The sequence below is a fragment of the Leishmania mexicana genome, chromosome 5 (assembly GCF_000234665.1).
Source record: "Leishmania mexicana MHOM/GT/2001/U1103 complete genome, chromosome 5".
Classification (NCBI taxonomy): domain Eukaryota; phylum Euglenozoa; class Kinetoplastea; order Trypanosomatida; family Trypanosomatidae; genus Leishmania; species Leishmania mexicana.
The window spans coordinates 198,901-225,788 of NC_018309.1; the positions used below are offsets into that span (position 1 = coordinate 198,901).

The window sequence follows — 26,888 nt, forward strand, 5'->3', positions numbered from 1 at the left end:
ACGCTGTTATAGAGCCGTAATAGATGGGACGTAGAGGTACGCAGAGAGAGTGGCGCGGAGAAGGGGCGGGAGAGGAGGAGGAGGAGGAGGGTGGAGTGGAGTGGAGTGGAGTGGGGTGGGGGGAGAGGGGGCCAACGCCAGCGAGTATATCAAGGTCTCTCCCACCCTCCCACACACACACACACATATATATATACGCACAGACATGCGCGTTGCCTTCGCGCGTACCCTTCCTCTGCCCCCTTTCCACTCCACTTCAACGGCGCGTGTGCGGTTATTTTTCTGATTTTTTTTTGTTCAACGACGCTAACGAATTCCGGCGTTTGGTCGCCGGTCACCGACATCCGCAGCCACGACGACGACGACGTCCACCGCCACCACAATCTCCCCCTCCCCCCCCTCTTCCTCCTCCCTCTCCGCGAAGGTGCCGCACATGCTGCGGACACGCTTGTGGAGAGAGAAGGGGAGAGAAGGACGGGAAGACGATCTCGCTGTGGCACCAGTGATGTCCGTTGCACGCGTGAGCAGCGGTGTGCGGTGTGCAGGGAGGTGCTGGGTGTCACGTATACGCATGTGTCTGCCACGCAGCGTTTCCTCCTTAACTTGCTGTATTGTTGGTTGAGCGGACGAAGAGGGAAGGATGGATGGATGTGGAATGTGGGATGTGGGTTGTGTGTGTGGTGGGAGCGGGGAGGGATGGGCCGCCGTTGGCGCGTATCTTTGGTGGTCTCTGCCTGCCTGTCTGTCTCTCCTGTGCATCCTCGGCCTCTGTCAACGGTGTGGGAAGAGCGGGTGTGTGTGTGTGTGTGTGCGGGCATACACACACACCCGCTCCCCCCCCCTGCCCCCTCACGCTCCGCTTAGGCTCGTGTGCTGTCTGTCGTCTTTTTTGCTTTTGCTTATTTTCTTCCGCACCCTCGACCTGTCCTTTCACAGGCGCCCCGCCGCCTCCTCCCTCTCTCTCTTCCCTCATGGCTGTGTTTCGGGGCGGAGGGGAGGGGGGGACCAGGGCAGCCTGACGTTCTCTCGCATGCTATTAGGGAAGCGGGACGCAGCACCAACGAGCCAACCGTCCAGCCCACTCGTGTGCGTGTGCGTGTGCGTGTGCGTGTGCGCGTGCGCGCGCCAGCTGGGACGGACCTCTCCTCCGCGGAAAAGACATGGGCGCTGCGGGGAGGGGGAGCAGAGTCAAGGAGAAGTATGTATGCGTCCTCATGCGCGTGTGATGCCGCCATCGTAGAACTCCGCCGCCACCGCCGCCGCGGCCATTTCCTGTGTCTGAGCGGGTTGTGCCCCACCGCCACCTCCCCTCCCCGACACTCATCTTCATCATCTCTCTCTCTCGCTCTCTCGGTCAGCAACACGCGCACGCGCTCACACACGCCAAAACACACACACACACACACACACAAGCATACAGGCACAAGGTGCTGGAGAGACGTCAGGGAGTAGTTTCAAGGATGCAGCCGCATCCTTCATGGCGTATCTACGTCGGCGATGACGTCGACGCTAGCGGCACTGGTGCCGCTCCTGCTGCTGCTGCTGCGAACAAGACGAACACTCACGCATCGCCCAACATGGAGGAGGATACGGCGCGCTTGCTCGACTCGGCGTTCGAGCGGCGTGCCCGCTATACCCTACAGACCCTTCCAGCGAGGATTCGCCAGAAGCCGTCGGCAGCGCCGTCACCCGTGCTGCGCTGGCTGCTGCAGCACCGTGTGGACGAAGGGCAGAGAAGGATGGCGCAGGAAAAAATGATCCCCGGTGCGACGGACCAACCCAGCGCCACTCCTGCGCCTGCGCCGTCGCCCACCGTTGCTGCAACATCAGGATGCGCTTCGGCAGCAGCAGCAGCAGCAGCAGCAGCAGCGCTAGCGCGCCGCGGTGTCGGGCCGAAGGACCCGTTGGTTCAGCGCCTCCTGAAGAAGCAGCAGAAGGCAGCCACACCCGCCGCGCCAAGCAACGCCACCAATGCCACTGTCTCAACCGTTCTCAGCGGCAGCACAAGCGCGCCCATGTCGTGTGTGTCGCACTGGGCGCAGCGCCCCTTCTCTGCCATGACGTCCACCAGCTGGAAGGTATTCCGGCAGCAGCTGGGCATCACCGTCGAGCTGGTGGCGCCGACGCAGCCGCCCACGGAGAGCAGTAGCCCCAGCGCAGTACAGCCGGGTAGTTTTCTTAAGACATTGCCTCCAGCCGATACGCTACCGGCGATCCGCTGCTGGGAGGAAGCCCAGCTGCCGTTGTCGCTTGGCCGGTGCGTCACGCACGCGTACGCGCTGCCGACGGCGGTGCAGTCACAGTGCGTGCCGCTCGCACTTCTCCCGCGGCCCGCGCTTTCGGTCACGGGAGCGGACAGCGGCGGTGTGGCTGGTGCAGCTACGGCGGCGGTGCTTGGCATGGACATCCTCGCAGTAGCGGAGACCGGTAGCGGCAAGACTGCGGCGTACCTCGTGCCGCTGCTGTACCACGTGCTGTGCCGTGCACCAAAGCTGCTGGGCCACCCCGACCGGATCTCGCTGGGGCCGCTGAGCGTGGTGATTGTGCCGACGCGCGAGCTGGCAGAGCAGGTGACAACGTCCTTTCTGCAGCTGTGTGGCCAGGCGCCGACTGCCTCCATGTACAGCAGCGACGGGGGCCACATCTCGCAGGACACCATCCGCGCCTGGGAGGCACACGAGTTGGATGTGAGCGGCGCCAGTGGTCACGATCGTGCGTCCTCTGTGGCCGTGGCGGGGGCGGTGCGAAATCGTCTCAGCGAGCTGCGCGTGGTCAAGGTGGTTGGTGGCGAGAATCGCGATGCGCAGTACGCCGCCCTCGCACGCGGCGCGCACTGCGTCGTCGGCACGGTGGGCCAGCTGCAAATGCTCCTCGAGGACCGCCTGCTCTCGCTTGGCAACACGCAGTTCGTCGTGATGGACGAGGCAGATCGGATGATCGACGAGCAGCAGGAGGAGCGACTCACTGCAGTCCTGGAGCGGTGCCCGCAGCCGCGGCAGACAGTCATGTTCACGGCGACACTGAGTGTGGCCTGCGCGGCAGTGGCGAAGCGGTACCTCGCCAAGGCCGGCTATTACCTGGTGCGCACGCCGTATCGGTGCGCCTCGATCCGCCAGTCCTTCGAGCTGGTCGCCGACACCGGCGCCCCGGCCACGGGTGCTGCAGAGGACCCCGTCACCGCCGCGGCTGGCGCTGCGACAGCAACGGCAGAGGGGCGGAAAAAGAAAACGTCCCGGCAACAAGGACACACCGAGAAGGGCGAGGCGCAACCGTCGCAGCGGCAGCGCCTCCTGCACCCTCTCATACACGCCCAGAAATTTGTGCGGTTGGTGGCGTGGCTCGTCTACGGCACCGGCCCGATCATTGTCTTCGCCAACGAGAAGTCGACGTGCGACGCGCTGTGGGAGGAGCTACGCGCCGAGGCGGAGCACCTGGACGCGCAGCAGGAATACTACACAATCGAGGACATTGTCGGCCCGCCGCCGGACGGCTTGTCGTTTCGCGAAGACACCGCAGGCGGTCAAGGGGCGACGTCGTCCAGCGCGGCGGCGCGGCGCACGCCGACGTTGGCGAACCTAACCTCCGTTGCCGTCGTGCACTCGGAGCTGTCGCAGACGGAGCGGCGCTCTCTCGTGGCGCAGTTCCAGCGGCGTCAGCGGCACGTTCTCATCACGACAGACCTTCTTGCTCGGGGCCTTGACGTGGCAGGGGTGACGCTGGTGGTCAACTACGACGTGCCGTGGGCAGCCTCTGCCTCGCCGAGCGACGCCGTGACGCTCTACATCCACCGCATCGGGCGTACCGGCCGTGCTGGCTCCACCGGCGTCGCCGTCACCTTCGTGACGTTGCCTGCCGCGATGGTGCAACGGGCCGAGGAGGTGGCGAGGGAGGAGGCGAAGGACGGTGCGCCGAAGCAACCCGAAGGCCGCACGAAACCGCCCACCGCAGCCCCCCGTGTGTATGGCGACGAGGATGACGACCTCGCCGCCCTCGGTGAGCTCTTCGACGGCGACATGCGTAATGTCTGTATGGCAGGGGCAGCGGCGCTATCCACCACTGCCGCAGACAATGCCAGCGGCCGTCGCCGCCGCCGCGGGGACGACGACAGCGACGACGACGACACGGAGGTGGACGGCAGCGACGACGACGACGCCAACAAAAAAGACGCCACCGGAAATACGACCAACACCGCGAGTCACAACGGCAATGGCATGCGGAAGCCGCCGAGGAAGCGCCACAAGCGCTCGGCCGCCACCTTCGCCAGCGACGCCGCCGTGCTGCGGCCCCTCTGGTCCTTCCTCGTCGAGTGCGCCGAGGGCGAGGGCTGCCGCGACGGAGCGGCGGCACTGCGGCGCGGCACGTACGCAAAGATCAGTCTTCCGCCGACGTTGGGCTGCATCATGGCGCAGCTCTCTGCCACCTCCCAGTACGGCCGCATTACCCTGTGACAAGCGTGTGTGGAGGGGGCGTGTGCGCGCCTGCACACAGCCTCCCCCCCTCCCCCTCGCAAGCCTTCCCTACCACTGTTGAGGAAGTCGCGCGCCTTGGCGGGAGAAGAGCCGGGGTGCGACAGTGGCGCGGAGGAGACGGCTGGTCTGAGCCCCTCTTGCACGCGCCGCGCCCACTCACAACCTCATCTTCGCCCCACACAACCAAAAGACAAGGTCCGTAGCCAAACACGAAGGGGGTTCAGCACGCACAGGGCACACGTGCGCGCGTGGCGGCGCAAGCGCGCCTCCCTCGCATCCACAACGGGGGCGTGTGTGTGCGCGTCTACCTGGACTCGGTCCATCTGCTCGATTTACCACCACCAACACCATCACCCCTTCGATGATGTGCACTCATCCCTTCCTCCGCCTCCCCTCCCTCCCTCCCTCCCTCCCCCGGGGGACTGACGCTCGCACGCACGCACAGCTAGCCGTGCCGCGCATCAAGTAGTCGCCCCCCCCCCTTCTTCATTTTGCTGCGGCTGCTGCTGTGGAAGGCTGCGGGGCTCCATCAACCTCACCCTGTGCGCCACCGTCCCCCCTCCCTCCTCTCCCCTATCTTCAAACGACTGCCTGATCCCCTGCCCTGCTGCTTCCCTCACGAGCGAGATGCTGCTGAGGCACATCGATAACGTAGAAGAGCGCTTCGACCAGGCGCTGCAGCGCGTGCGCGACGGGGTGCACCGCCGCAACGCCGCCCTCAACGACATCCGCCAGTCCATCCACGCCGAGAGCGAGCTTCACACGTCTCTGCGCGAGATCAGCAACGTGCAGTACCGGCTCATGCCGCAGTACGTGCACCGCAGCGCAGCACTGGCGCGCACCGTCGCGGCGAACGCGTCGCTGGCGGAACGCAGCTCGAAGCGGGTGCGACGGCTTGACGCGCTGCTACAGCGGGTGCAGCACACGTGTGCCATCGTGGACGCCATGACGGCGATGGAGAACGACGTGGCGCAGATGTCGTCTGTCCTGGACTCGGGAGACGTTGAGCATACACTTCAGCTCCTGCACTCGTACGAGGCAGCACAGCGTGTGCTGACCTCAGCCTCTCCCGCCACCGCCGTTGCTGCGGAGGCAAAGGCACCGGAGACGCGCACTGGCGGTGGCGCGTCCTTGCCAGCGTCGTCAGCAGCGGGTACAGTTTCGAACGCGGCACCCGCCAGCGACGTCATGCGCCACGCTCGAGCAGCCGTGCAGGCGCGCCTGCTCAAGATGATTGAGGAGGCGGTGCAGGTGAACGACAAGCTGGCCATCATGAAGGGGACGAAGCTGCTAGCGGAGCTGGGCGAGGGCGCAGTGGCGTCGCGGCTGTACAGCGACTGGATCGCTGATCACACGATTGCCGCGCTGGCAAAGCTCATCGATAGCGAAATGAGGAAGATGGAGGACTCGGCGACGGTGGCCATGACGCACCTCGCACTCGTCTCGCAGTGCCTCGACAACGTCGCCGCCGCGTTCGAGAGCGACGAGGAGTTCACGTATGAAGCCTTCGGCGCGCAGGGGCCGCTGGCGCTGCTGGCGAAGCTGCACAGCCACGCCACTGCTCGATGTGTGCCGGTGCTGAGCGACTTTATCGAGCGCCGCAAGGACGTGCTGGCTCAGCTGGAGAAGCACGCGTCGGCCAGCGACGGTGTCAGCGGCGCTGGCGTCACGGCCAGTGGTGCCTCTCGCGCGTTGCCCCCGTCCATGAACGCCGCTGCTGGTGCCAACGTCAACGCCGTGGTAGCCACTGCCCGCCGCGCGGACCAGACGCTAGAGGAGATCAGCCACATGGTGTCGTGCGGGCATATCTATCTCACCTTCGTGGAGCGCAAGCAGACGGAGTACGAGATGCGGATGAAGGCGGCGGCGGCGGCGGCGGAGAGCGGCAGGGAGGAGTCGACCTCGACGGCAGCCGCGGGCCAGGTCGTCGTGGGCAGCACCGCCGACAGCCTCTGGCGCACCAGCGACAACGCCCTCCTCAACTCCATGCAGGACATCCTAGCCCTCTACGTGCCGCTGCAGACGACGTACTTCACAATCGCCTACGACCAAGCGGTCGACCTGCAGCTGCGTGCGATCCGTGACGCTGCCAAGGAGGCGGCAGCCGCGGCAGCGCGTGCCGGCGGTGGTGATGCCTCGCGTACGGCGGCAGGAACTCGACACGGCAACGCGTCCGCTGCACTGGTTTCTGCGCCATCGGCGGCGAGCTTCATGTCGGGCCTGCAGAGTCTGTACATGGTCGCCGCCAGCAGCGCTGACGAGCTCATCGCCGCCGTCGGCGTTGGCGGAGGATCTGCGGGCGCCGCGGGCGGTGACGCCTCTGCGGCGGCCTCGGAGAAGCTCGCGTCGTTCTGGTACTTCACCCACAACGGTCACGTCACTCTGCCCGATGACATCTTCTTTGTGCTTCGCATGGCCATCCACCGCGCCATGAACACCAAGTCGTCACAGATTTGCTCCGCCGCCGTCATGTCCGCCATGGACGTGGTGCAGTCGCGGCTCCTGCCAGAGATCGAGTCGCACACGAGAATCGCGGGCGCAGGTAGCCACGCCGGGACCGGCGGCGTGGCGTCCAACTCGTCTGCTGCCGGAGGCCGGCGACGTGCCGGCGCAGCACCGCACGGCGGCTTCCTGACACCTGACGAGCTGCACTGGACCGTCGCGGCGCAGCGGACGGCGACGTACCTGCAGCGCATGGCCGACGAACTGCAGCAGCTGGGCGAGGCGACCTTCTCCGCGACGCCGCACGATGTGACGCGCTTCCGCGAACTTGCTGGTAACATGCGCACGCTGGGAAGGACTCTGCAGGACAAGCTAATTCCTGCCTGGCTCGATGCCTTCGCGAACGTGTGCTGCGACAGCGTGCTGCCGCCGCACATGGAGCGCTTCGCCGCCGTTTCCTATGACATGGAGGAGGCGGTGTACTACCATTACGAGCTCAACGACGTGTGGGTGCAGGCGTGCTTGGTAGACCTCGGCGCCGGGCTTCAGTACCTCCATCAGCACCTGGCCGATGCGAAGCTGTTCGATGCGCTACTCACGGCGATGGCGCGGCGGGTGGCGACTGAGACCAGCAGCGTGCTGCACCGTAAGCGCGTCAGCCTCTTCGGCGCGCTTCAGGTAGATAAGGACGTGCGTGCGCTGCGGGGCTTCTTTGTGGAGCGGGCGCAGAACGATCTCAGCCCAATCCGCGAGGCGTTTGCGGCGCTCAGCTTGACGGCGACGCTGTTGCTCTCCGACAAGCCGACGGACGCGCTGGAGGAGGCGGCGAACACGGCGCTGACGGCGGATGAGAAGAAGAAGGTGCTGCTCATGCGCGTCGGGTTCCGCAAGGAGGTTGTGATGGCGCTGCCGCTGTGACGTCTTGGCGTACGTGCCTGCGTGTCCGGGCGTATTATGTTCTCCTGTGCCGCTTCTGTGTGTGTCGCGTGCACGCATGCGTGCTCTGACTCCCTCACTGCGTCTGTGTCTGTGGCTGAGGCGAGTTACCGTTGTGGGGCACTGATGCACGCGTGTGCGCCTGTAGGCGGGCCTGAGCGCATCAAGGCGACGATGTGCGGTGAGCAAAGCACGGCGTGATGGGAAGAGGAGGAAGGGGGTCTGTCCCCTCGAGAATGGATGCGAGCGGGCTGATAACCCGCGCGTGTCCATCTTCTAATGTCGCCTCCTGCTTGGTTCACCACCACCACCACCACCGCCACCTGTCACAAGACAACACAGCGCGCTAACACCTCCTAGCCCCTCCTCCTCCTCTCTCCTCTCTCTCCGTGACTTCACCGCCCTCACCTGTCCCTTCTCTCTGCCTCCGTTGTTGGTGTGCATGCGCTGCGTGCGAGGAGCGTAACGGTCGTTCTCGTCGTCATCTCGGCAGTGCTCCCTCGCATCGCCGTTCTCTACCCATACCGATACACACACACACACACAGGTATATACATATATATATATATATAAGCACGTACATACAACGTGTTGTGCGTCTTCTCGCCTCCTCGCCCTGCCCTGTTTCCTTGCCTCCTCTCCGTGCTGTCTGCGCGCGCACATCCGGCAGTCCTGTCGCACATCCTTGAGAGCTGCTGGAGCGGTGAGCGGTCACCTGGGCAGCGCAAGGACGGCTCATGGATCGGTCAACTCCGCCATCCATGCCACTGTCCCAGTCGCGGAAGCAGAGTGGTGCCTCGGCAACACCGCTGCTCACCACCAACGCTGACGACAGGGACGATTTCGCCGATGTTGACGACAACAACAGCGGCGTCGGCTTCGATAGCACCATGGTGTTGCTCTCCGGCAGCGCACACCAGCCTGCCCATAAGCCAGCCGACGGGCCCAACGGTGGCAGCACCGCCAGCGGCGGCAACACAGGTGCCCCTCCGTACACCATGTTCGAACCAGCTTACGCGCCACAACAGCAGGGCGTGCTGGGGTCAGTGCTTCCGGATGGGAAAGCCGTCACCGCAGCGGGCTGGGGCGGCGGCTCCGTGTTCCCGGCTCCGGACACTTCTTACTCGCAGCCCCTGCCGCGCCTACTGCCGCCCCCCTACCTCAACACCGCGTCAGCGCGGCCGCCTTTCACAGCTGGCAACTTGGGCATTCTCGGCCCAGGCATCACCGTCGAGGGAGTGTCTGCACCACCATTGACCTCTGCGTGCTCGCCGCAGGCCACAGCCGCAGAGTCCGCCTCCAGTGCGCCGGTCAAGGTGGCAGCCTCAACAGACGTGCTGGAGGTGCCACTGCACGCACCGCGGCTGCGCGTCCCCACTAACCTTCCGCTGGAGCAGACGACACTGCTCGACCTCCTCGCCATCGCTGTCGTGCAAGGCGGACCAACGACGGAGGAGGAGATTGTGAAGCGCGAGATGGGGCGCGGCAATCCGGCCTTCGCGTTTCTGGGCGAGAAGTTCAACCATCCATGTATGCTGTACTACCGCTGGCGACTGTACTCCCTGCTGCAGGGCGACACGCTCGTCTCGTGGCGCACGCAGCCCTTCCAGATCGAGGAGGCGCGGCGCGCCTACGTGTGGTTGCCGCCGCCACCGCTCAAGGTCGGCCCGGAGTGCCTCGTCGGGCTGCACCAGCCAGAGCTGCTGGACCCGGCCTTCGCAACGGGCGGCGGTGGTGACGCGGCAGCGACAGTGGGCGGTGCCGAAGAGGAAGACGGCGCCGACGTAATTGTGCGCACGGCGCGTCCCCGCCGCCGCCATCACCGCAGCGGAAGCGCGGAAGACGGGACAAGCTGTAGGAGGAGCCGCCATGAGGCGGGCGACGAGACGGAGCATGGAAACCGCAGCCGCAGTGGCAGCGGTAGCAGCAGCAGCGAGAGCAGCAGCAGCAGCAGCAGCAGCAGTGAATTGTACGGCGTGCAAGATGAACCGAAGGGCGGCAGCGGTGCTTCTTTGGCAGAGCGCGGTGATGGCGCCGAGGAGACGACGAAACCCAAGAGCCAACCCCTCGGGCAATCTCCCGCCGGCGCAAGTGCAGAGGCCACGCCCTCTGAAGCAGCCGCGGATGTCGCCCGCGTTCGGCTGCCACCGCCGTCTGCGCAGTGGATCTCGCGCCAGTGCACGGCACACCGGCACGTTTTCGCGATCCTGCAGCCACATCTGCTGGAGAAGTGGACGGCGCTGCTGAACCCCTACGCGATGGCAGACCCTGTCACCATGGGCGACGGCGGCATTGCCACGCTCTGTGAGCGATGGTTGCGACGAGACGAAATCGCATCTCGCATGGTGTTCGCCATTCGGCACGCTGACGCGATGCACCACCTGCTCAGCGTCCTGCTGGATGCCGTGGTGAAGGTGGCGTATGTGGCAACGGCGCGAACGCGTCAGCAGCCAACCGCCTCCGCCGATCCCATCGACAGCAACGTCTACTGCGTGGAGGCGTTGTGGTACCTCTTCGTGCTTCACGACATCGTGATGAACGCGTCCAACACACCGGAGACGTCCGCGACGTCGGCGACGAGCGTGAACAAGAATGTCGCGAAGCAGCAGCAGCCGCCGCAGGTGCCCCCCACCGCTGCGGGCATGAGCGGCACGGATGAGGAATTCTTTTCCTCCGAGGGAAGTTCAGAAGCACTGGAGGCTCTCTACGAGGTTTTCAGTCGCCAGCACCTGGCGATCCGTGCAGGAGGGTCAACGCCACCGTCGCCCGCGGCTGCAGCTGGACCATCGCCAGCGACAGCAACTGCAGTGCCCCCATCGTCGGTGCTCGGGTCGGCTCCGCGTCCTCGGCGCCGTCAGCGCCACCCGCAGCGCCGTTCGCCTTACGAGCGGTGCGGCGATGCGCTGGAAGTGATACTTCCGACGCTGATGGAGGCGTGCACGGCGATTTCGCTGGCGGTGTCCATGGACAAGGAACGGCGGCGATCGCAGGTGGCCGAGACAGCGCCGACTGCAGCGGCTCGAGTCCGTCACTTCAAAGTACTGCCCCCTCAGCAGCAGCAGCAGTCGAAGGCTAAAGGAAAGTCGAAGGCCGCGGAGCACGATTCGGCGATGACGTCGTCGTCCACGACGCTGCCCGTCGGCGGTGGCCCTGCTCTGTCGTTGAGGCTCGACGCAGGATGTGACGCAGCCGCCGTGACGAAGACGCCATCGTCGACGCTGTCTCCCTCCTCCCCATCCGCGGAGGGCAGCGGCAGCACATCTGCTGGTGGCGGCGCGGACACGGCGGCGCCATCGACGTCATCGGCCCCGGCGGTGATGCTGCTTCACTGGCTCAAGGCGTTCCTCGTCGTTTGGATGAACGCGGAGCAGCCGCTGAAGCCACCACCATCACCATCGCCGTCAGCGGGCGCAGGAATGGCGGCCGGAGCCGTCCTACCGCCCGGCACGGTGTGGCCAGACTGTCAGGCCGACGCGGCGGACATGCCGGACGTGAGCCTCACGTACCACGTGGATCCACAGCACGCGTCCCTGCTCGGGCTCGACGCGGCATCGCAGCAGAAACGTCACGTCTATCATCAGCCGCCGCTGCTGAGCGCGCGCGCGTGCGCGATCTTGAAGGATCGCTATAGCTTCTTGTTTTGAGGTTTTGGGGAGGAGAGGGGCGTTGGCCAGCAGCACAGAGAGGCGGTGACATGGTGACTGAGCAACGTGCGTGTTGCCGTGCAACTCGGTCAAGATGGGAGGGGGAGGGAGGGAGGGGCGTTGGGCGTTGGACGAGGTGAGACACGCACGTCGCGGTATCTCGCTCGCACCCCACCCACCCCCGCCTCTGCTGCAGTGTAATGGTTAACGTGTGTGTATGTGTGTGCCTCGTTGGCGTCCGCATACGGTCGTGGATGCAACTGGGCGGGGGTGGGAAAGGGAGGGGAGGGGAGGGGGGATGTCCCCTCTCCATCCCCGCGTTGCGACAGTGATGCGTCCCCACCCCTGCACGGAAAACCGTAGCACGAACACAAGGAAGCAAGATGATGTGCAGCCCACAACGGAACGTCTCTGAAGTGCCTTGATGGTGCGGCGAAGATGCATGCATGCCCGTTACCCCTCCGCCCTCGCTCTCCTCCGCCTCCTCCTCTCCCTCTGTGTCTCGCTCGGAGCGTCGTTCGCGGTGTGGCGCGTGCGGGCCACCGCGGCGTTTCGTGCTTGGCTGCGATGTGTTCGCCTCTTCTGCGGCCCCGACCACGGGAGAAGCGGCGGACGGCACGCGTCGCACGAGCTCAGCAGATCCTCGGATGTGCGCACACGCGCGCATACAGACGTAGACACAGCACACAGCGCTGTCTGTCGTTACGTCCCCTGCGCCCTTCATCGCCAACGCCGTCGACCTTGAGGAAGAGGCGACCACCAACCAGCGACAAGAGCAGCGAGCTGCACATTGCGCAGAGAGTCGGCAGTGGCAGCGGCGACACCGTCTCCGTGCGATCGGCGTCACCGCCGCTGTCGCGCCTGCGTTAAGGCGGTGCCACCGCTGGTATACGCGGCAGCGGCCGCTGGTCCCGCGCCGGTGAACCCGGTTTTGCGTGCTGCGCTGGCGCGTCGGCGCCTCGCCCGGGCACGGCGCCCACCATGTCGTCGCGAGCTGTCGCCACAGTGTCGCCATCGTTGACGGCGTCCTCGCGCTCGGGAGCGCAGGCAGGCGGAGCGGCCGCGCCGGCCTCGACGTCCGTAACGATACCCGCACCGGTGGTGAAGCGAAAGATGGAAGAGTTCCTGCGCCATGGCAGTCCTCGTACGCGCGGTCTGCACAGCATCAGCCCCCTAGCTCCCGATGCGGTCCGAACACCTCCCGCGGATTCGCGGGGACCGCCGCGGTACCTTCGCGCTCGCGGGATCACCCCGTCTCCCGCAGCACCCGCGGCGAGAGGGAGGCGCGAGGCCCGAGAGCCGAAGCAGGACGATCGGCGTCGGCGCCCCTCCTCACACGAGCGTGGCGATCGGCACAGCAACAACCGTAGCACAAACAGTAGCAGCAGCAGCCGTCATCAGGGCGACGGTAAGCAAGGCGAGGCGCAAACTGCCTCGCCACCACACCCACCGCCTTCCGATGCCGCCAGCAGTGCCCCTCAAACCCCAAAGAGGTGCGAGATGACAGTACCGCCGCACCTCGCCGCGCCCTCGCAGCAGTCGGATCTGCCGCTGCCCCTGCCACCAAAGCACCGGCAACTTCCTCCTAGCAACAGCCAGCGCGGCAATCAGGCCCAGCAAGCGGTGCAGCGGCTAGAACACGTTTCGCAACCAGACGATTCGGGCGGCGCGGTCGTGGACACGCCGGAGCAGGAGCGTTCGGCGCGAGCGCCGCCGCCGCAGCAGCCGAGAAGCCCTGCTAGTGCCCACACCTCCTCCCGGCACAAGTGCAACGTTACTACGGCAGCGGTGACAGGGGCGCCGTCCCGCAGAGGATGTGTGGAGGGCATGGTGCTCACCGTGCCGCGGCTATCGCCCGCTCAAGCCGCCTCTCTCGCACCTTCGACGCAACCGCAACGCACTCGGAGGACTGGCGAGGACCTCCGCCATGGTAATTCCGTTCAGCCCGCAGCCTGGCAGCAGCAGCAGAACCTCTCGAAGCATCCGCGTCAGGCTGGCATCCCCGGTCGCGTTGGTGCTCCTGGCAAGGTTTCCGCGGCAGCGGAGATGACGCCGTCAGCCGCACGGCGTGGCGCAACTCTTTCCAGCTCCCCACAGCCCACTAGCACCTCACCCATCGCGCGCTCCTACGTGGTGCAGTCCTTCTCGAGCTTTCTACCGGGCGAGTCTACGGTGCTGCGCGGGGCTCACAATCGCGGAGGTCCAAGCCTGTCGTCCGGACCGCCGCCGTCATCTCGGGCGAGCGACCCGAGCGCTGACGTTGCCGCTGCCACTTCAATGCCGGCCGTCATAATCGAGGTGGCGGTCGTGGCCGCCGCTGCACCATCGCTGCCTGAGCCGGAGGTGTTGCAGCGCTACGAAGATATGCTGCGCAATCGGCATGCTGGCAACGGTAACGGCTGTAGCGGGGGTGTCTCTCGTCACGACGGCCGCGTTGCGCAGCGCGGTGCACAGCAACGGTACACCGACGAGGATCTCGCGGCCGCGTTCGATTTCATTGTGCACATTCGACTTGGTACGGCCGCCGCCGTCACGGTCCGTGACATCAAGGACGAGGTGGAACTGCGCACTTGCGTGCCAGTCGCGCAGCAGTGTCTAGTATACGACGCCGTGTTGCTGCAGGACTGTCTACCCGTCTGCTTGCTTCCGTTGGCCGCTGACGACGACGACGACGGCGTTGGTGGGGGACAGCGTGCAGGCACCGACTGTTGGAGACTTGTGTGCGTGCCGCTGTCCAGCGACTCCTCGGTAGCGGCGATGGCGCGGCAGACTCGCCGCATCCAGTCTCCGCCGCGAGCGGTGGCGTCGCCGGCGGCAGCAGCAGCAGCAGCAGCAGCCGATGCCACGCGCTACGGCGACGGCGAAGACGAGGCTGCAGCGGCACTTCGGCCCCTGCTGTTGATGTCCCCTGTGCGACCGAAGACGCGGACCTTCCGTGCGACAGAAGCACGTGCGACATCGCCACCACGGCGGCCTGGCGCTGTCCCCTTCATCCTCTCCAACGGCACAACAGCCGCAGCGTCCGCAACGGGTCTTGCGAGCACCGCCACCGCCACCGCTTCAGCATCAACGGCAGCAACGACGGGCACGATGGAGCAAGCAGTCTCCGAGCACATCAACCGCCTGCGACGTCAGTACCTGAGCAACCCGGAGATGAGTGATCGGTGGTCCGGTAGGGGAGGCTTTGGTTTCGCCGTGGCTGCTGAGGAGGGGGCACCAGAGCACGCGGATCTGTCCACCATGGCGATGACCGGGGTGCTCCAACCAACGCGGCAACAGCAAGGCCTCTTGCTCTCCCCGCTGAGGGCGGCGCCGACCCCATCCGCCTGTACGCTGCCGCCTCCACGTCGCACGGAGCTGAGCGACGGGTTGATTGCTGCTCTTCCGCCTCCGCCAGTGCGCCGCCCGGTTGCTCTGCCGCACGAGTCCATCAAGACGCTCTCCTGGACGCCCTCTGTGGCCCAGACGCAGCCCACGCAGCCAGCGCGTATCACCGCCAGCAGCAACGTCGGTGCGGATGCCAACGGTGGCAGTGGTGGCGGTGGCGTCGATGCAAGCTGGATGAGCTCGCTCAGCGCCTCCTCCTCCTCTGCTGCTGCCGCGGCGACGGTGATGATGTGAGCCGCGCCAAGGGAAGCGTACAGGCGCTGAAGCCGGGGATGCGTCGAGGAGGGGGGAGGGAGGCAAAGGTTGAAAGTTGGCCTGCACATCGCTGTGGCGCTCGCAATCACCTTCCCGTCTCTGTCTGCGTGCCTCGCTCCCCGATGACTTGGAGCTTAGACTACTCACTAGATTACGCACGCACGCGCAGAGGCCCACGCGACGTCCTGCACTCCGTTGTAGGTGTGCATGGGTGGGGGGTGGGTGTATGCCATTCTCTCTTCGTGTGTAAGCACCTTAGACATCGCCGACTTTGACGCACACAGACACGGGCGGAGAGGAAGGGGAGGGCGTGTGGGTGTGGTACCTCGCGCGCAGACAAACGGCGCAGAACTCTTCGGCTTCCTGCTTCTCCCCAACCACCCCCACCACCACCACCACCACCCACACACACACACACAGTATCCTCCCGCTGGCGTGCGCTGGTTATGTATTTCTTTGGGTACGCGCCTGCATCGTGCGCAGCCTCACCTTCCAACGCGCACCGTGTGCGCACACGATCTATGTCAAAGGCGCGTAGGCGCTCTCGCTTCCTCCGACACGCCCCCCTCTCCCCTCTCCCCTCTTCCTGGTCCACACGCGCACAGTTGACGTGTACAATAGATCCGAGACGAACGATAACGCCGAGGCGAGCGAGCCACCGCGCGCATCACATTACGGGGCGGAGGGAGGGGTGCACCTCCGTGGGAAAGTGCGCAGGGACGACGTACTGCGCGGATTGGGCCAGTGTGGCTCTCTCGATGCGAGACAGCGGGAGGGGCCGCAAGTGCAGGGGGCCCGTGCTGCCGTGGGCTGAATCAGAAAAGTTCATGTAGGCGCTCGTGAAGGCAGAGCGCACGTCCTTTCCTAGACGCGCGTGAGTGCGCCGCAACATCCGTACAAGCGAAAGGGGCGTTGGAAGAGATGCCCAAAGTCCGCGGAGAGGAGGGCATCGGGGTGTACCTCCGCATCCGGCCGCCGCCGACGTCGCAGCAAAGTCGCCTGCTCGCCACCGGCGGCGGCAGCACCGCGGCAGCCTCCAGCCCATTCGAGGCGGCGCGAGGGAGCGGCCAGCCGCCGGCTAGTTTTCAGTACGAAGTGGAAGAGGACTTTCAGAAGTCGATCCTGCGCCTGCACACCGCGCAGCGACTCGTGCAGGAGGCGCAGCGGGCGACGGCAGGCCCGTCGCCGTCGCCGCCGTCCTCAGCCCCACCGAACCACACACGTGGTGGTGGCGGCAGCACCAGCCATGCCGGTGCGGTCGACGACGTCGTGAACAACACCGTTGTCGACTTTCAGTACCGCTTCGACCGCATCTTTAAGCCGAGCGCGACGCAAGAGGACGTCTTTGCCACCGTCGCGAAGGGCTGCGTGGAGTCGGCGCTGGATGGCATGAACAGCACCGTCTTTGCCTACGGCCAGACGGGCAGCGGCAAAACGTACAGCATCACGGGTGGGACAGAGAGCTACCAAGATCGGGGTCTCATCCCACGCGCGATGGCCATGATCTACGAGGAAGTGGCGCGGCGACGCGAGGGCGGCGGTGGTCGAAACCGGCACCGCGGCAGCAGCGCCGGGGCCGCAGGTGATGACGGCGACCACGCCAGCGATGACGATACTAGTGGCAGCGGTGCCACGACGTACACCATCACCATGTCCTACCTTCAGATTTACAACGACAAGGGCCAAGACCTGCTCAACCACGGCCGCGACGCGCGCACGCTGGAGGAGCTGCCGCCCGTTACGATACACGAGATGGAGGATGACATTATGCTCAAGGGGCTCGAGCAGCACAGTGCCCCAACGCTGGCAGACGCCCTGAACCTTCTGTTCCTCGGCGACACAAACCGCCTGTACTGCGAAACGCCAATGAACAAGACGTCGTCACGCTCGCACTGCATCTTCACCATCTACCTGGAGGCCCGCTCCGCTTCTTCCTCCGTCGTGCGTCGCTCCAAGCTGAACTTCGTCGATCTCGCCGGAAGCGAGCGCGTGAGCAAGACCGGCGTCTCGGGCACGATCTTGACGGAGGCGAAGCACATCAACCTCTCCCTCCACTTCCTCGAGCAAGTCATCGTCGCGCTCAGCGAGAAGGCGAAGGGGGTGCGCGATCACGTGCCGTATCGCAACTCATTTCTCACAATGGCGCTGCGCGACAGCCTCGGCCGAAACTGCCAGACCGTCATGCTCGCCACGGCGCACGTCGTCGCCTCGCAGGTGGCGGAGACGATCAGCACGTGCGGGTTCGCGCAGCGCGTCGCACTCATCCAGCAGGCGCCGCAGGTGAACGTGGAGACGGACCCGGCGCTGCTCGTGCGCAAGTTGCGCGCGGAGGTGGCGCAGCTCAAGGACGAAGTCGCCTACCTCCGCGCAAACGGCGGCGGCGGCAGTGGTGCGGCGTCACTGCCGGCCGACCGCACGCTGACGGCGGATGAAAGGAACGTATGCCGCGGCATGGTCGACGCGTACATCCAGAAGGCTGCTGTCGATGGCGACTGGAGCTCCCGCCTCACCGGCCTTAACGGGGACATGGCTCGTGTATACTGCTGCTATGAGATTCTACGCGAGCGTCTCGTGCGCGGTGGCGGTGGCGGTGGCGCACCCCACGATACGCAGCAGCAGCGGCAGCAGAAGCAGCGGCTGGACGACAGCGAAGCGCAGGTGACGGCACTGCGGCACACTCTGCAGCTCAAGGAAAACGAGCTACAGATGTTGTTGACAGTGCTCAAGAAGGTGGGGCACGCGGACGCAACGAGCGGTGTTGGCGGGGCGGGTGGCGGCGCAGGCCTCGGTGCCGCCGGTATGCGGTACAACGCCGTTGCGCAGACAGCTCACAGCGATGGAGACGCCATCAGCGGCAGCGGAGGGGCGGAAGGCGTGTCGGGGGCGCCCTTTGTTTTCACGATATCGCGAAGCAGCTCCAGAAGTCAGGGCGCGGACGTCGGTGGCATGCAGAACGACGAGCATCAGCAGACCGAGCTCTCGCTGAGGCGGAGCATCTACCACGATGCCCAGCAGCTAATTACTCAGCTGCGCGGGTCAGCTGGAACAGCGCTCACGCAAGCCACGGCGGCCGCAGCGCCACCGCATGTAGAGAGGACAGTCGAGGCGGCGCTGACGCGTGTCACCACCCTTGCACAGCAAGGCCAGTTCACGGAGGCCGAGGCTGCAGCCGCCACGGAGTTCTTTGAGAGCAAGCGTGAGTACCAGCAGCACGTCGCGAGCTTGCACGAGCGCGGCGAAGGGGACAAGAACAACGGTGGCGACGGCGGCAGTGGTGGTGGTGGTGGGGACGCCCGCACGGCGGTGGACGTGCTGATGGACGAGCAGTTTCTGCAAAACCGCGCGCAGGCGCTGGAGGCTTTCAAGGCATCCTACGAGGCGCAGCACAAGGTGGAGGAGACAAAGCTGCTGCTCCGGCCCAAGTACGCAGCGTGCAAGGCCACGGCGCAGCAGCTCAACGCCTGCGTAGACGCCATCAAACAGCTGAAGACCAAGATCCAGCGCCGGCGAGCCGAGCGGGCGGCGGACGGCAGCGATGTCGTCGACGCCGAGGAAGCCGCGTGGCTGGCGGAGCTGAGCTCCACAAAAGAGCGCTACAACGTTCACGCGGGGCAGCTGCGGCACGACAAGGAAGAAATCGACGGCATGCATGCCTATCTCAAGCACGCACAGGAGCAGCTGGTGCGCGACTTCGAGCGTTGGTTCAGCGCACGACAGCAACAGGTGCAGCTGGCTGTGCAGCAGCAAGAGCTGCATGCGCAGCACCGGCATGAGGAAGAGAGGCGAACAGAACTGACAGATAGCTTGCGAGCGGCCCTCGGGGTATCATCGACCAACGCCCCGTTATCCGAGAAGCCAGGCCCGAACATGTGCGCCACGTCGCCATCGTCGCCGTGTGGCAACACTGGTTACACTGCGAACTCGATCACGAGTAGCCAGTGCGACAGCAGCCTGCCCTTCTCACCACTATTCTCGGCCGCTCAGCCGCAACGCTCCTACGCGCACTCGGCCTCCAACTCCATGATCGCAGTGCCGTGCCTGCCCGACACGGGCGGCAGTGGCGGATTGCCGGCAGCGCTACTGCCATCCACCACGCAAGCGCCTGGGCGCGGTGAGCACCACTCCTCGTCGGTGCCGACACTCTCGCTGACTACACCGTCAGCGCGGCTGGCGATGACGGTGAGGGATGGTCAGTCGCACTCTGCGGACGGGGCCCTGACACGCCTATCGCCGTCGTCTACGGTGCAGCGAGACAGCGCCAGCACATCGCCACCGGCTACCTCGCCAGGGCTCACGGGACCAGCGCGGAACGGCTGGACAACAGCAAAGGAGAGCAGAACGTTGATGGTGGTGGGTGGCGGCACGGATACCGCACCGAGTTCGACGCGGCCGTTCCATCTCCTGCCTATTGGCGGCACCACCGCCACCACCACGGCCGCCGACGGCACGGCCTCGTCTGTCGCCCCCACCAGCAAGAAGCCGAGCAACCCGTACTTCCCGCTGTTCCCGTCCACTGGCAACGCCGCCGCGGATGCACAGCTGGCGGAGCTCTACAAGGCGAGAGAGGCCATGCGCCAGCAGTTCCAGTGAAGCGCGGGCGACACTCTGGTATGGGGAGGAGGGCGAGCGGCACGTGCGCCAGCGTCAGTGCCTCCATTTCTTGGCCCCTCCCCCTCCCCTCCACCACCGCCATCACCACCACCACCCATCGCCATCCTCGTCGCTCCCTCCCGATGCGGGCGCCCATGTGCGCAGTATTAGGCCTGTGGGCGTATACCCACGCAACGTGTATCCGTACCCCCCCTCCCCCTCCCCCTCCGGTTGTTGTCGGTGTGGCGCTCGCCTCCATCCTATTTCGTTGTTCCTGTCACGCGTCGGCGCTCATCTTCGCTCTCCGCACTCTCCTCAGTGCGCCAGCACTTGCCTGAGAGGCCAAAAGCATGAGAGGCATGCGCCCCGCAAGGTAGCGAGAGAGCGAGCGACCTCTTGGCCAGTCAGGTGCGTAGGCCGTGCCCCGGCTAACCCGCGTGGGGGCTTGCGTGGGTGGAGGAGAGGCGCTCACGGCGTCTGGTAGTGCTGCTGCTATTCTCGGAGCTGCTCTCGAGTCCGCCAACCCACCCAACCACCCTCTCCTCTCTCTGCCATCTGCCACGCAAGCTCCCTCTCCTCCCCCCCTCCCTCTCCTCATGCCTTCCATCGATCCCGTGCCTCACGCATGCATGTGTAGCGTACTCCTCCATCTGTGTGTGCACCGCCCTCTCCCCTCCGCCCCCACCCACCTCCCGTGGGCGTCCCTCCGCAGCCTCCTCAGTGTACGCGGGTGAAAACAATTCTTGGGAGAGCGCAGCCCGAGCATCGCCCGGTTGGCCGCCAGCTAGACACGCGCACGGAAAAAAAAGGAAAGCACACGACCGCAAGTTCGCCACACACACACACACCAACCCCCCGCCACCTCCCCAACGCCATGGCCTCGACACTGCCACCGCAGAAGAAGCGGAAGGCCACCAAGACGACAGCGGGGACAGAGTCCCAACGCAAAGGCAACGCTGGTGGCGGGGGCGCGCACGTGCGCGAGGACCCCCACCACACATGGAATCAACAACTCATGGAGGCCTGCCTCGCCTGCGACGCGGCGGCGGTGCGAAAACTGATGGAGCGCGGCGCCGACCCCGTCAACGCGCGCGAAGTGCCACCCCTAAGCTACTACACGGGCCCCATCATTCAGCAGCTGCAGCTCCAGCAGCAAGCCTCATCCGAGGCCCGGTCGCACTCCGAACCCCACTTCACGGATCAGCTGCGTGGAGATCAGCCACCACGGCAACAGAGCCCGTTGAAGGGCTTGTCGTCGCCGTCTGCTGCTGCTGCTACTGCTGCTGCTGCTGCTGCTGCTGCTGCCGCGGCAGCGGTCCCCGACAGTCTCCCTCCACTGGCGGCGATGCTGCTCTCCGGCCTTAACACGCCAGCTGCGCTGGAGGTGATGAAAGTGCTCCTTCAACACGGCGCGAGCGTCAACGACGCCTTCTCGTTTTCTGCAGCCCCCCTCACCGCCGCACGGCCTGGCACGGCCGTATGCGAAAACGAGAGCGGCCGCGGCGGTACCGCCTACGGGGCGTCGGCGAACGACAGCGGTGGACACCGAAAGAGCACACGCGTCCCCAGTTCGGATCCGAGAGGCAAGCAGGCCAGTGGTAAGAGGAAGGCGTCGGTGATCGGGACAGCCCTTGCGGCGGCGGTCGGTGGGTCGGCGCTCGTCGGCGCCGCCAGCACACCAGGCGGCGCCGCTGCGAACCCGCCCGAGGCACCAAAGCATGAGGAGAGCACCATTGTCGGCTCCGTCTTGCACTACGTTGTTGCCCACGGAGACCACGCGCAACTTCTACGCCTGCTGCTCCTTGCCGCCACCGCCGACGCACCGCCCGTTTTACCATCGCAGCCGCTGCCGCTGCAGCAACAGCTGTCGACGGGTGAGCCCGACGCTGAGGGTTCCTTGGCGTTCTTGCCGCACCCCTTTCCTGTTCCGCTTCCATGCACCCTCTTGCCTGCCATCGAGGCGGAGACAATCGTTGGTGTCATGCGGTGGCAGCACCAGCAGCGTCTCAGTGGGGCAGCGGATGCCGCCGGCCCGAATGGCTTTCCACCACCGACCGCCACGCCGCGTGTGTCACAGTCGCGCAAGAGCCGCACCGTGAGCAACGCCGCTGCAACCTCACGCACTCACAGCTCCGCGGCGGCAGCGCAGCCGGCCACAGCCGTCCTTCCGGCACAGGCGACTGGGCCGGTGAGCGCCACCAGCCTCGTGTCGCCGTCTGCAGCGGAGGCTGTGCTAACCGCACTCCAGCAAGTCCTGCGGCAGCGCCAGACGAGCACCGGTGGCTACCACGGCTTGCCGATCCTCACAAGTGTGTACCCGCAACAGCAGCAGCATAAAGACGAAGTCGAGCTCGGCGGCGGGGCGGTCATGGACAGCACCGCGGCACCGGTCGTCGCTGCCGCTGTCGCTCCATGCAACTGGTGGAGTCTGGCCAGCCTGTGCGATGTAGCTGGTGCGACCGCTACTGATGTCCTTCGCCAACGCACGCTGCTGAACTTTGATCTTCTCGACACGTGTGGCCGCTCTGCCGCGACGCTCGCGCTCGAGCGCGGCGACACGGTCTCGGTGCGGCTCCTGTCCTTCTACGGTGCGCATGTGCCCTTTGATGGGCAGGTGAACGCATCGCAGACCCGCTTAGCGCGCGCCTGCACCCATGGCGACGTCGCACGCGTCGAGGCGCTGCTCCGCCAAGGCGACTCGATCACGCAGATCTCGGCGGACGGTCGCTACACGCTTGTGCACTACGCCGCCGCGCAGCCGAGCGTCCTGCGAGCGTTGGTGGAGCATGGGTTGTCGATGGAGTTCGAGAACGCCTTTGGGGAGTCGGCGCTGACGTCGCTGCTGCGGCACGGCACGGCACGGAACGACCCGCGGTACGTGCAGACCCTGTTGGCCCTCGCCGCCGCCGTGCGCAGTGCTTCGACGGATGGGGCGACGAACACGGCCACGGCGAACCTCGTGAACAGCATGGGCAGCACCATCTCCGCCAACGCCGTCCGCTTCGCGCAGCTGTCGACGGCGGTGCAGCGCAACATGATTCTGTGCCCGCCGACACCGATGACGACGCTCATGAACGCCGGCGGCGGCGCAGCGTCGGGCTCGGCGGCAGCGTATCTCCGCGCTATGAGCAATAACGTTGGCCACGGCGCCGTCACACAAACGACGGCCAGCAAGAGCAGCGGCGGCAACGCGTCGTACCCCTCAGCGCACCAGCCTTTCTTGGGAGGTTGCGAGGTCGGCACGTGGTGGTCCTTCCTGCCGCCGACGGTGACGACGGCCGACGTGCTGGACTCGCTGCTGCGTGCTGGCGCCGTAATGCATGGTTTTGTGCCGGACGAGGAGCTGGATTTGCCCTACGTACTCTTCACGGAGCGGCAGGCGTCCATCAGCGCGTGGGGCGGTGACGCCCGCGGGCTCGCGTCGGCGGCCGACGACGACGAGGCCGAGCATGACGATACCAGCGACGGTGGCATGGAGGAAGGCCGCAACGCAGACGGCGAGGACGACTACGGGTATGACGACGATGACGGCAGCGTAGCCGACGCCGGCGGCTACAAGGCGAGCCGCACGCCCCTCTCCGCCTCTGTGGCGACGGTCACGCCCGCCTCGGAGCGACGTGATCGTGGCAGAAGGCGGCAGAAGCGGGGCGACGCGCTGCCAGCACGACTGCCGATGCGTCTGACCCCCCTCCACCACGCCATCTTCGACTACCACCCCGAGCTGATTCGCCGCCTCCTGGTCGACTACCGCGTCGACCCCATGCACCGCGACTCGCAAGGCGCGACGGCGGTACACTATGCCGCCCTCTGCACGCACGCGCAGTCGGTGCTGGAGCTGCTGCTCTCGCCACAGGTTTTGGCGCCGAACAGCATCGGCAACGGCAAGGGCCGCCTGAGCAGCAACCCCGGTCCTGACGTGTTCACCGGTGCCGCCTCGGCAGTCGCCGGCGCATCGTCCGCTGCTGCGGGGCCGTTGGGCGTTCGCATCGACCTCAACGCCATTGACATGGCGGGCCGCACGCCGCTCTTCTACGCCGCCTACGTCGGCAACGCGACGGCGGTGCAGCGCCTAATGCACTTTGGCAGCGCGACGCTGCTGTGCGGTAAGGCAGACAGGGATGGATACACACCACTGCACGTGGCGGTTCAGCAGCGGCACGCCGACATTGTGGAGCTGCTCATCCGCCACTCAAACCAGATGATGAGCAGCGCCGCGGGAGTCGGGCGCGGGCAACCGGTGGATATCCTCGTGGAGCTGCTCGCCAGCACCAGCAGCGGGGGTGGCTCGGCAGGACGCTCCTCGCGCGGCGGAACGCGTCTCGGTGCGCACCGCCGCGGCAGCAGCAGCACCTTGGTACCGGGGAGCAGTCACCACGGTCAGGGCGGCTCCCACAGCGCGGGCGAGCCGTCGTTGGCGGGTCTCACGGGTATCGCGAGCCCGGAGCTGCTGGCTAATGTGGAAGCGGTAGAGAGCGTGACGCACATGACGGCGCTAGAGATGGCGATCAAGGCGCAGCAGCAGTCGGCCTCCTCCTCGGCACCTCTGTTGGAGGCACAGGAGCTGCAGAAGGGACGGCTCCTGCGCATTGTCTCGGTGCTGCTCTCCGAGGCGCAGGCCAGCCCGCTCCGGCCGAGCGGGCTGGCCAACGGCGGGGCGCTGCTGCACCGCACCGTCGCCGATGGCGAAGTGGAGATGACGGAGTTGCTATTGTCACAGTACACGGATCCGAACGAGGTCGACGACGTGAATGAAACGCCGCTCTTTCTCGCGCTCCGACTCGCCGCGCCTGCGTCCGCGCCCCAGCCAAGCTCAGCCGAGCAGCAGCAGCAGCAGCAGCAGCAGCAGCAGCAGCACCGCCTCCGTCGCGCCGCGCTTGTTCGGGTTCTCCTGCAGTACGGCGCCACGCCATACGCGCAGAGTAACGTTCACCTGCAGACGCCAATGCATCTCGCGGCGAGCAGCCTGGCCGACAACAACGAGATTGTCCAGCTCCTCTTCTACTCGACTCCCGACGCCGCCGCCGGCTACAGTGCAGTGCGCCGACGGCGGCAGGAGCAGCAGAGGCACCAACAAGTACCGTCCTACGCCACGGACGTGATGAACGGAGACTCACCAAGAGCCAACCATCCCCTTGGCGGCAGCATGGGTGCCAGCAGTAGTGCAAGGGGGCGCCACAGCAGCGGCAGCGGCGGGTCCACATCAGGACGCAAGAACTTCGAGCGCCGCGTACGCGAGCGGCGCGCACAGGAGCACCAGCGCCGCTCCTCGCCATCCTTTTCATCGCCAACCCGGTCCATGAGCACATCCCCGGGTCCTCGCCGCAAGCCGTGGAGAGCCGCCGCCGCCTTGTCCGAGAGTGATCGCGGCTCCAGCCTCGTCGACTTTGATGGCCCCGCTGACGATCAAGCGTTCCTGTCGAACACCAGCTTTGGTCATCGCGAAGCCCACAACCGCAGCGTTGCCAGTGTAGAGCAGGCGGGCGCAGACCAGAGCCTGACGCACCCGGAGGAAGAGCTCATGTCTGGCAGTCGTGCCGGCGGCAACGCCGATGAGGACGGGCTGCAGGACGAACATCAACAGTTCCTGGAGCGACTGGCGCAGTGGCAGTGCGCGGACCACTTGCTGGAGCCGGAGAAGTGCTGGATGCTGACGGATGCGCAGGGGCAGACACCACTGCACCTTCTCTGCAGTCGCTCCTCACCTGCCCTCCAGCATATGACGGCGGTGCTGAAGCTTCTCGAAGACCTGCAAACCGTGACACGCACCAACTCAGCTATCGCTGCTGTGGCGGCCGGTGTCTTCGACGGCACGCGTGACGACGATAATGTTCTCTCGTTGTGCTGGCACCTTCCCGACGCCCAGGGCCGCACGCCATTGCACGCGGCGGCGCAGAGCGGCTTTTTAGAGGCCATGGCGTGCGTTCTGCAGCAGGCGCCGCAAAGTGCTCTTGCCGTGGACATGCAGGGTCGCACGCCGCTGCACGCGTGTGTGTTGATGGCCGCCCCGCCAACCTCTTCCACAACCGTCACTGTACACGCGCAGGGCAGCGACGACGACGAGGTGGAGGCGGCGGAGCGTGCTACGCGGCTGCAGCGCATGCTGTCGCTGCTGCGTAGCGCGGTCGCCGCCGCCGACAGCAACGAGGCGGCCGGGACGGCAAGGAAAACATTGCCGCTACAGCTGCAGGGGGCACCGTTGCGTCGCGCCCCTGGCGACGTCCTGCCGTCACCCTCGATGAAGAGGATCGCGACGGTGTGCAACGCCATCGGGAGCCCCGCGGCGCCGCACCCCTCAGTGCAGCGCTTGGTTGTTTCTCTCGTGCAGCCGTCCTCCATAACGGCTCAGCTGCAGCGTTGGCAGCAGTCGCGCCACTGGGGATGTCCTGCCCTCGCCGTGAAGGGCATCGACAGCGCCGGCGCCCACATGCGTACAGCGTGTAGGGACGGCTTGGCAGCAGCAGCAGCAGCAGCAGCAGCAGCACCGGCTTCGCGCGACTTGCAGACGAGCGACGGCGTCTTAACCTCTTCAGGCACTGCGAGTGAATGGAAGACATACGTGCAGCTGCCGGATGGACAAGGACGGACAGCGCTGCTGCTGGCGGCGGAGGTCGGCAACGTCGGCGCTGCCCGCGAGCTCCTGAGGACCATATAGACAAGCACAGAGGAGGCAAGCTGGCGGAGAAGCGAGAGCGGCGGGCGTGCACGAGTGGAAGGGGAGAGGGATGGCCTCGTCGCGTGGCTGTGTCTCTGTGCGCCCCGTCCCCCGCCATGGTCACGGGCCTCATCTCCTTTAGTGGGGGGAGACGGGGGTCTGCGTCGCACCTTCCTCCTCCCTCTGCATGTGTGTGTGTGTTGGTGGGTTCGTATATATAGCTCCCGCCTTGTTGCCGTTGTCGCTGCCCGTGGCGTGCGATGTACATGCGGCTGGCTCGCCCCCTCCCGCCTCCCGCCTCCCGCCTCCCTCACAGCACGACTTCCTAATCTCCCCTACAGATGTACATGTCCCGTGTTACGGTCCTTCGAAGTCTACCTTAGTTCAACAGCATCATCATCCCGCATCGCTCGGCGCACTCCACCTGCAGCTGCCACAGGCACACCAGTATCCTGGTGCCGAGGCGGCGGTGGTTGCTCTGCTGCATCCGTGATGGGCACGCGTGCTCACCGG

The 26,888-nt window shown here is 65.9% G+C and overlaps 6 protein-coding genes across 6 annotated transcripts; all 6 read left to right on the forward strand.

The window, feature by feature from the left end:
- Nucleotides 1–1,460: 1,460 nt before the first annotated feature.
- On the forward strand, nt 1,461–4,448 carry LMXM_05_0590 (putative ATP-dependent RNA helicase; the record flags this gene model as incomplete). Its single annotated transcript, XM_003871900.1, has 1 exon — nt 1,461–4,448. One exon carries the CDS (start codon nt 1,461–1,463, stop codon nt 4,446–4,448), a length of 2,988 nt encoding a protein of 995 aa, XP_003871949.1.
- A 648-nt stretch (nt 4,449–5,096) lies between these two features.
- On the forward strand, nt 5,097–7,829 carry LMXM_05_0600 (conserved hypothetical protein; the record flags this gene model as incomplete). Its single annotated transcript, XM_003871901.1, has 1 exon — nt 5,097–7,829. The coding sequence occupies one exon, from the start codon at nt 5,097–5,099 to the stop codon at nt 7,827–7,829; it is 2,733 nt and encodes a 910-aa protein (XP_003871950.1).
- A 908-nt stretch (nt 7,830–8,737) lies between these two features.
- On the forward strand, nt 8,738–11,491 carry LMXM_05_0610 (conserved hypothetical protein; the record flags this gene model as incomplete). The annotated part of the gene is made up of 1 exon (XM_003871902.1): nt 8,738–11,491. The coding sequence occupies one exon, from the start codon at nt 8,738–8,740 to the stop codon at nt 11,489–11,491; it is 2,754 nt and encodes a 917-aa protein (XP_003871951.1).
- Nucleotides 11,492–12,472: 981 nt separating this feature from the next.
- On the forward strand, nt 12,473–15,112 carry LMXM_05_0620 (conserved hypothetical protein; the record flags this gene model as incomplete). Its single annotated transcript, XM_003871903.1, has 1 exon — nt 12,473–15,112. One exon carries the CDS (start codon nt 12,473–12,475, stop codon nt 15,110–15,112), a length of 2,640 nt encoding a protein of 879 aa, XP_003871952.1.
- Nucleotides 15,113–16,054: 942 nt separating this feature from the next.
- LMXM_05_0630 (putative kinesin) lies at nt 16,055–19,723 on the forward strand (the record flags this gene model as incomplete). Its single annotated transcript, XM_003871904.1, has 1 exon — nt 16,055–19,723. The coding sequence occupies one exon, from the start codon at nt 16,055–16,057 to the stop codon at nt 19,721–19,723; it is 3,669 nt and encodes a 1,222-aa protein (XP_003871953.1).
- Nucleotides 19,724–20,597: 874 nt separating this feature from the next.
- Nucleotides 20,598–26,375, forward strand: LMXM_05_0640 (conserved hypothetical protein; the record flags this gene model as incomplete). Its single annotated transcript, XM_003871905.1, has 1 exon — nt 20,598–26,375. One exon carries the CDS (start codon nt 20,598–20,600, stop codon nt 26,373–26,375), a length of 5,778 nt encoding a protein of 1,925 aa, XP_003871954.1.
- Nucleotides 26,376–26,888: the final 513 nt, after the last annotated feature.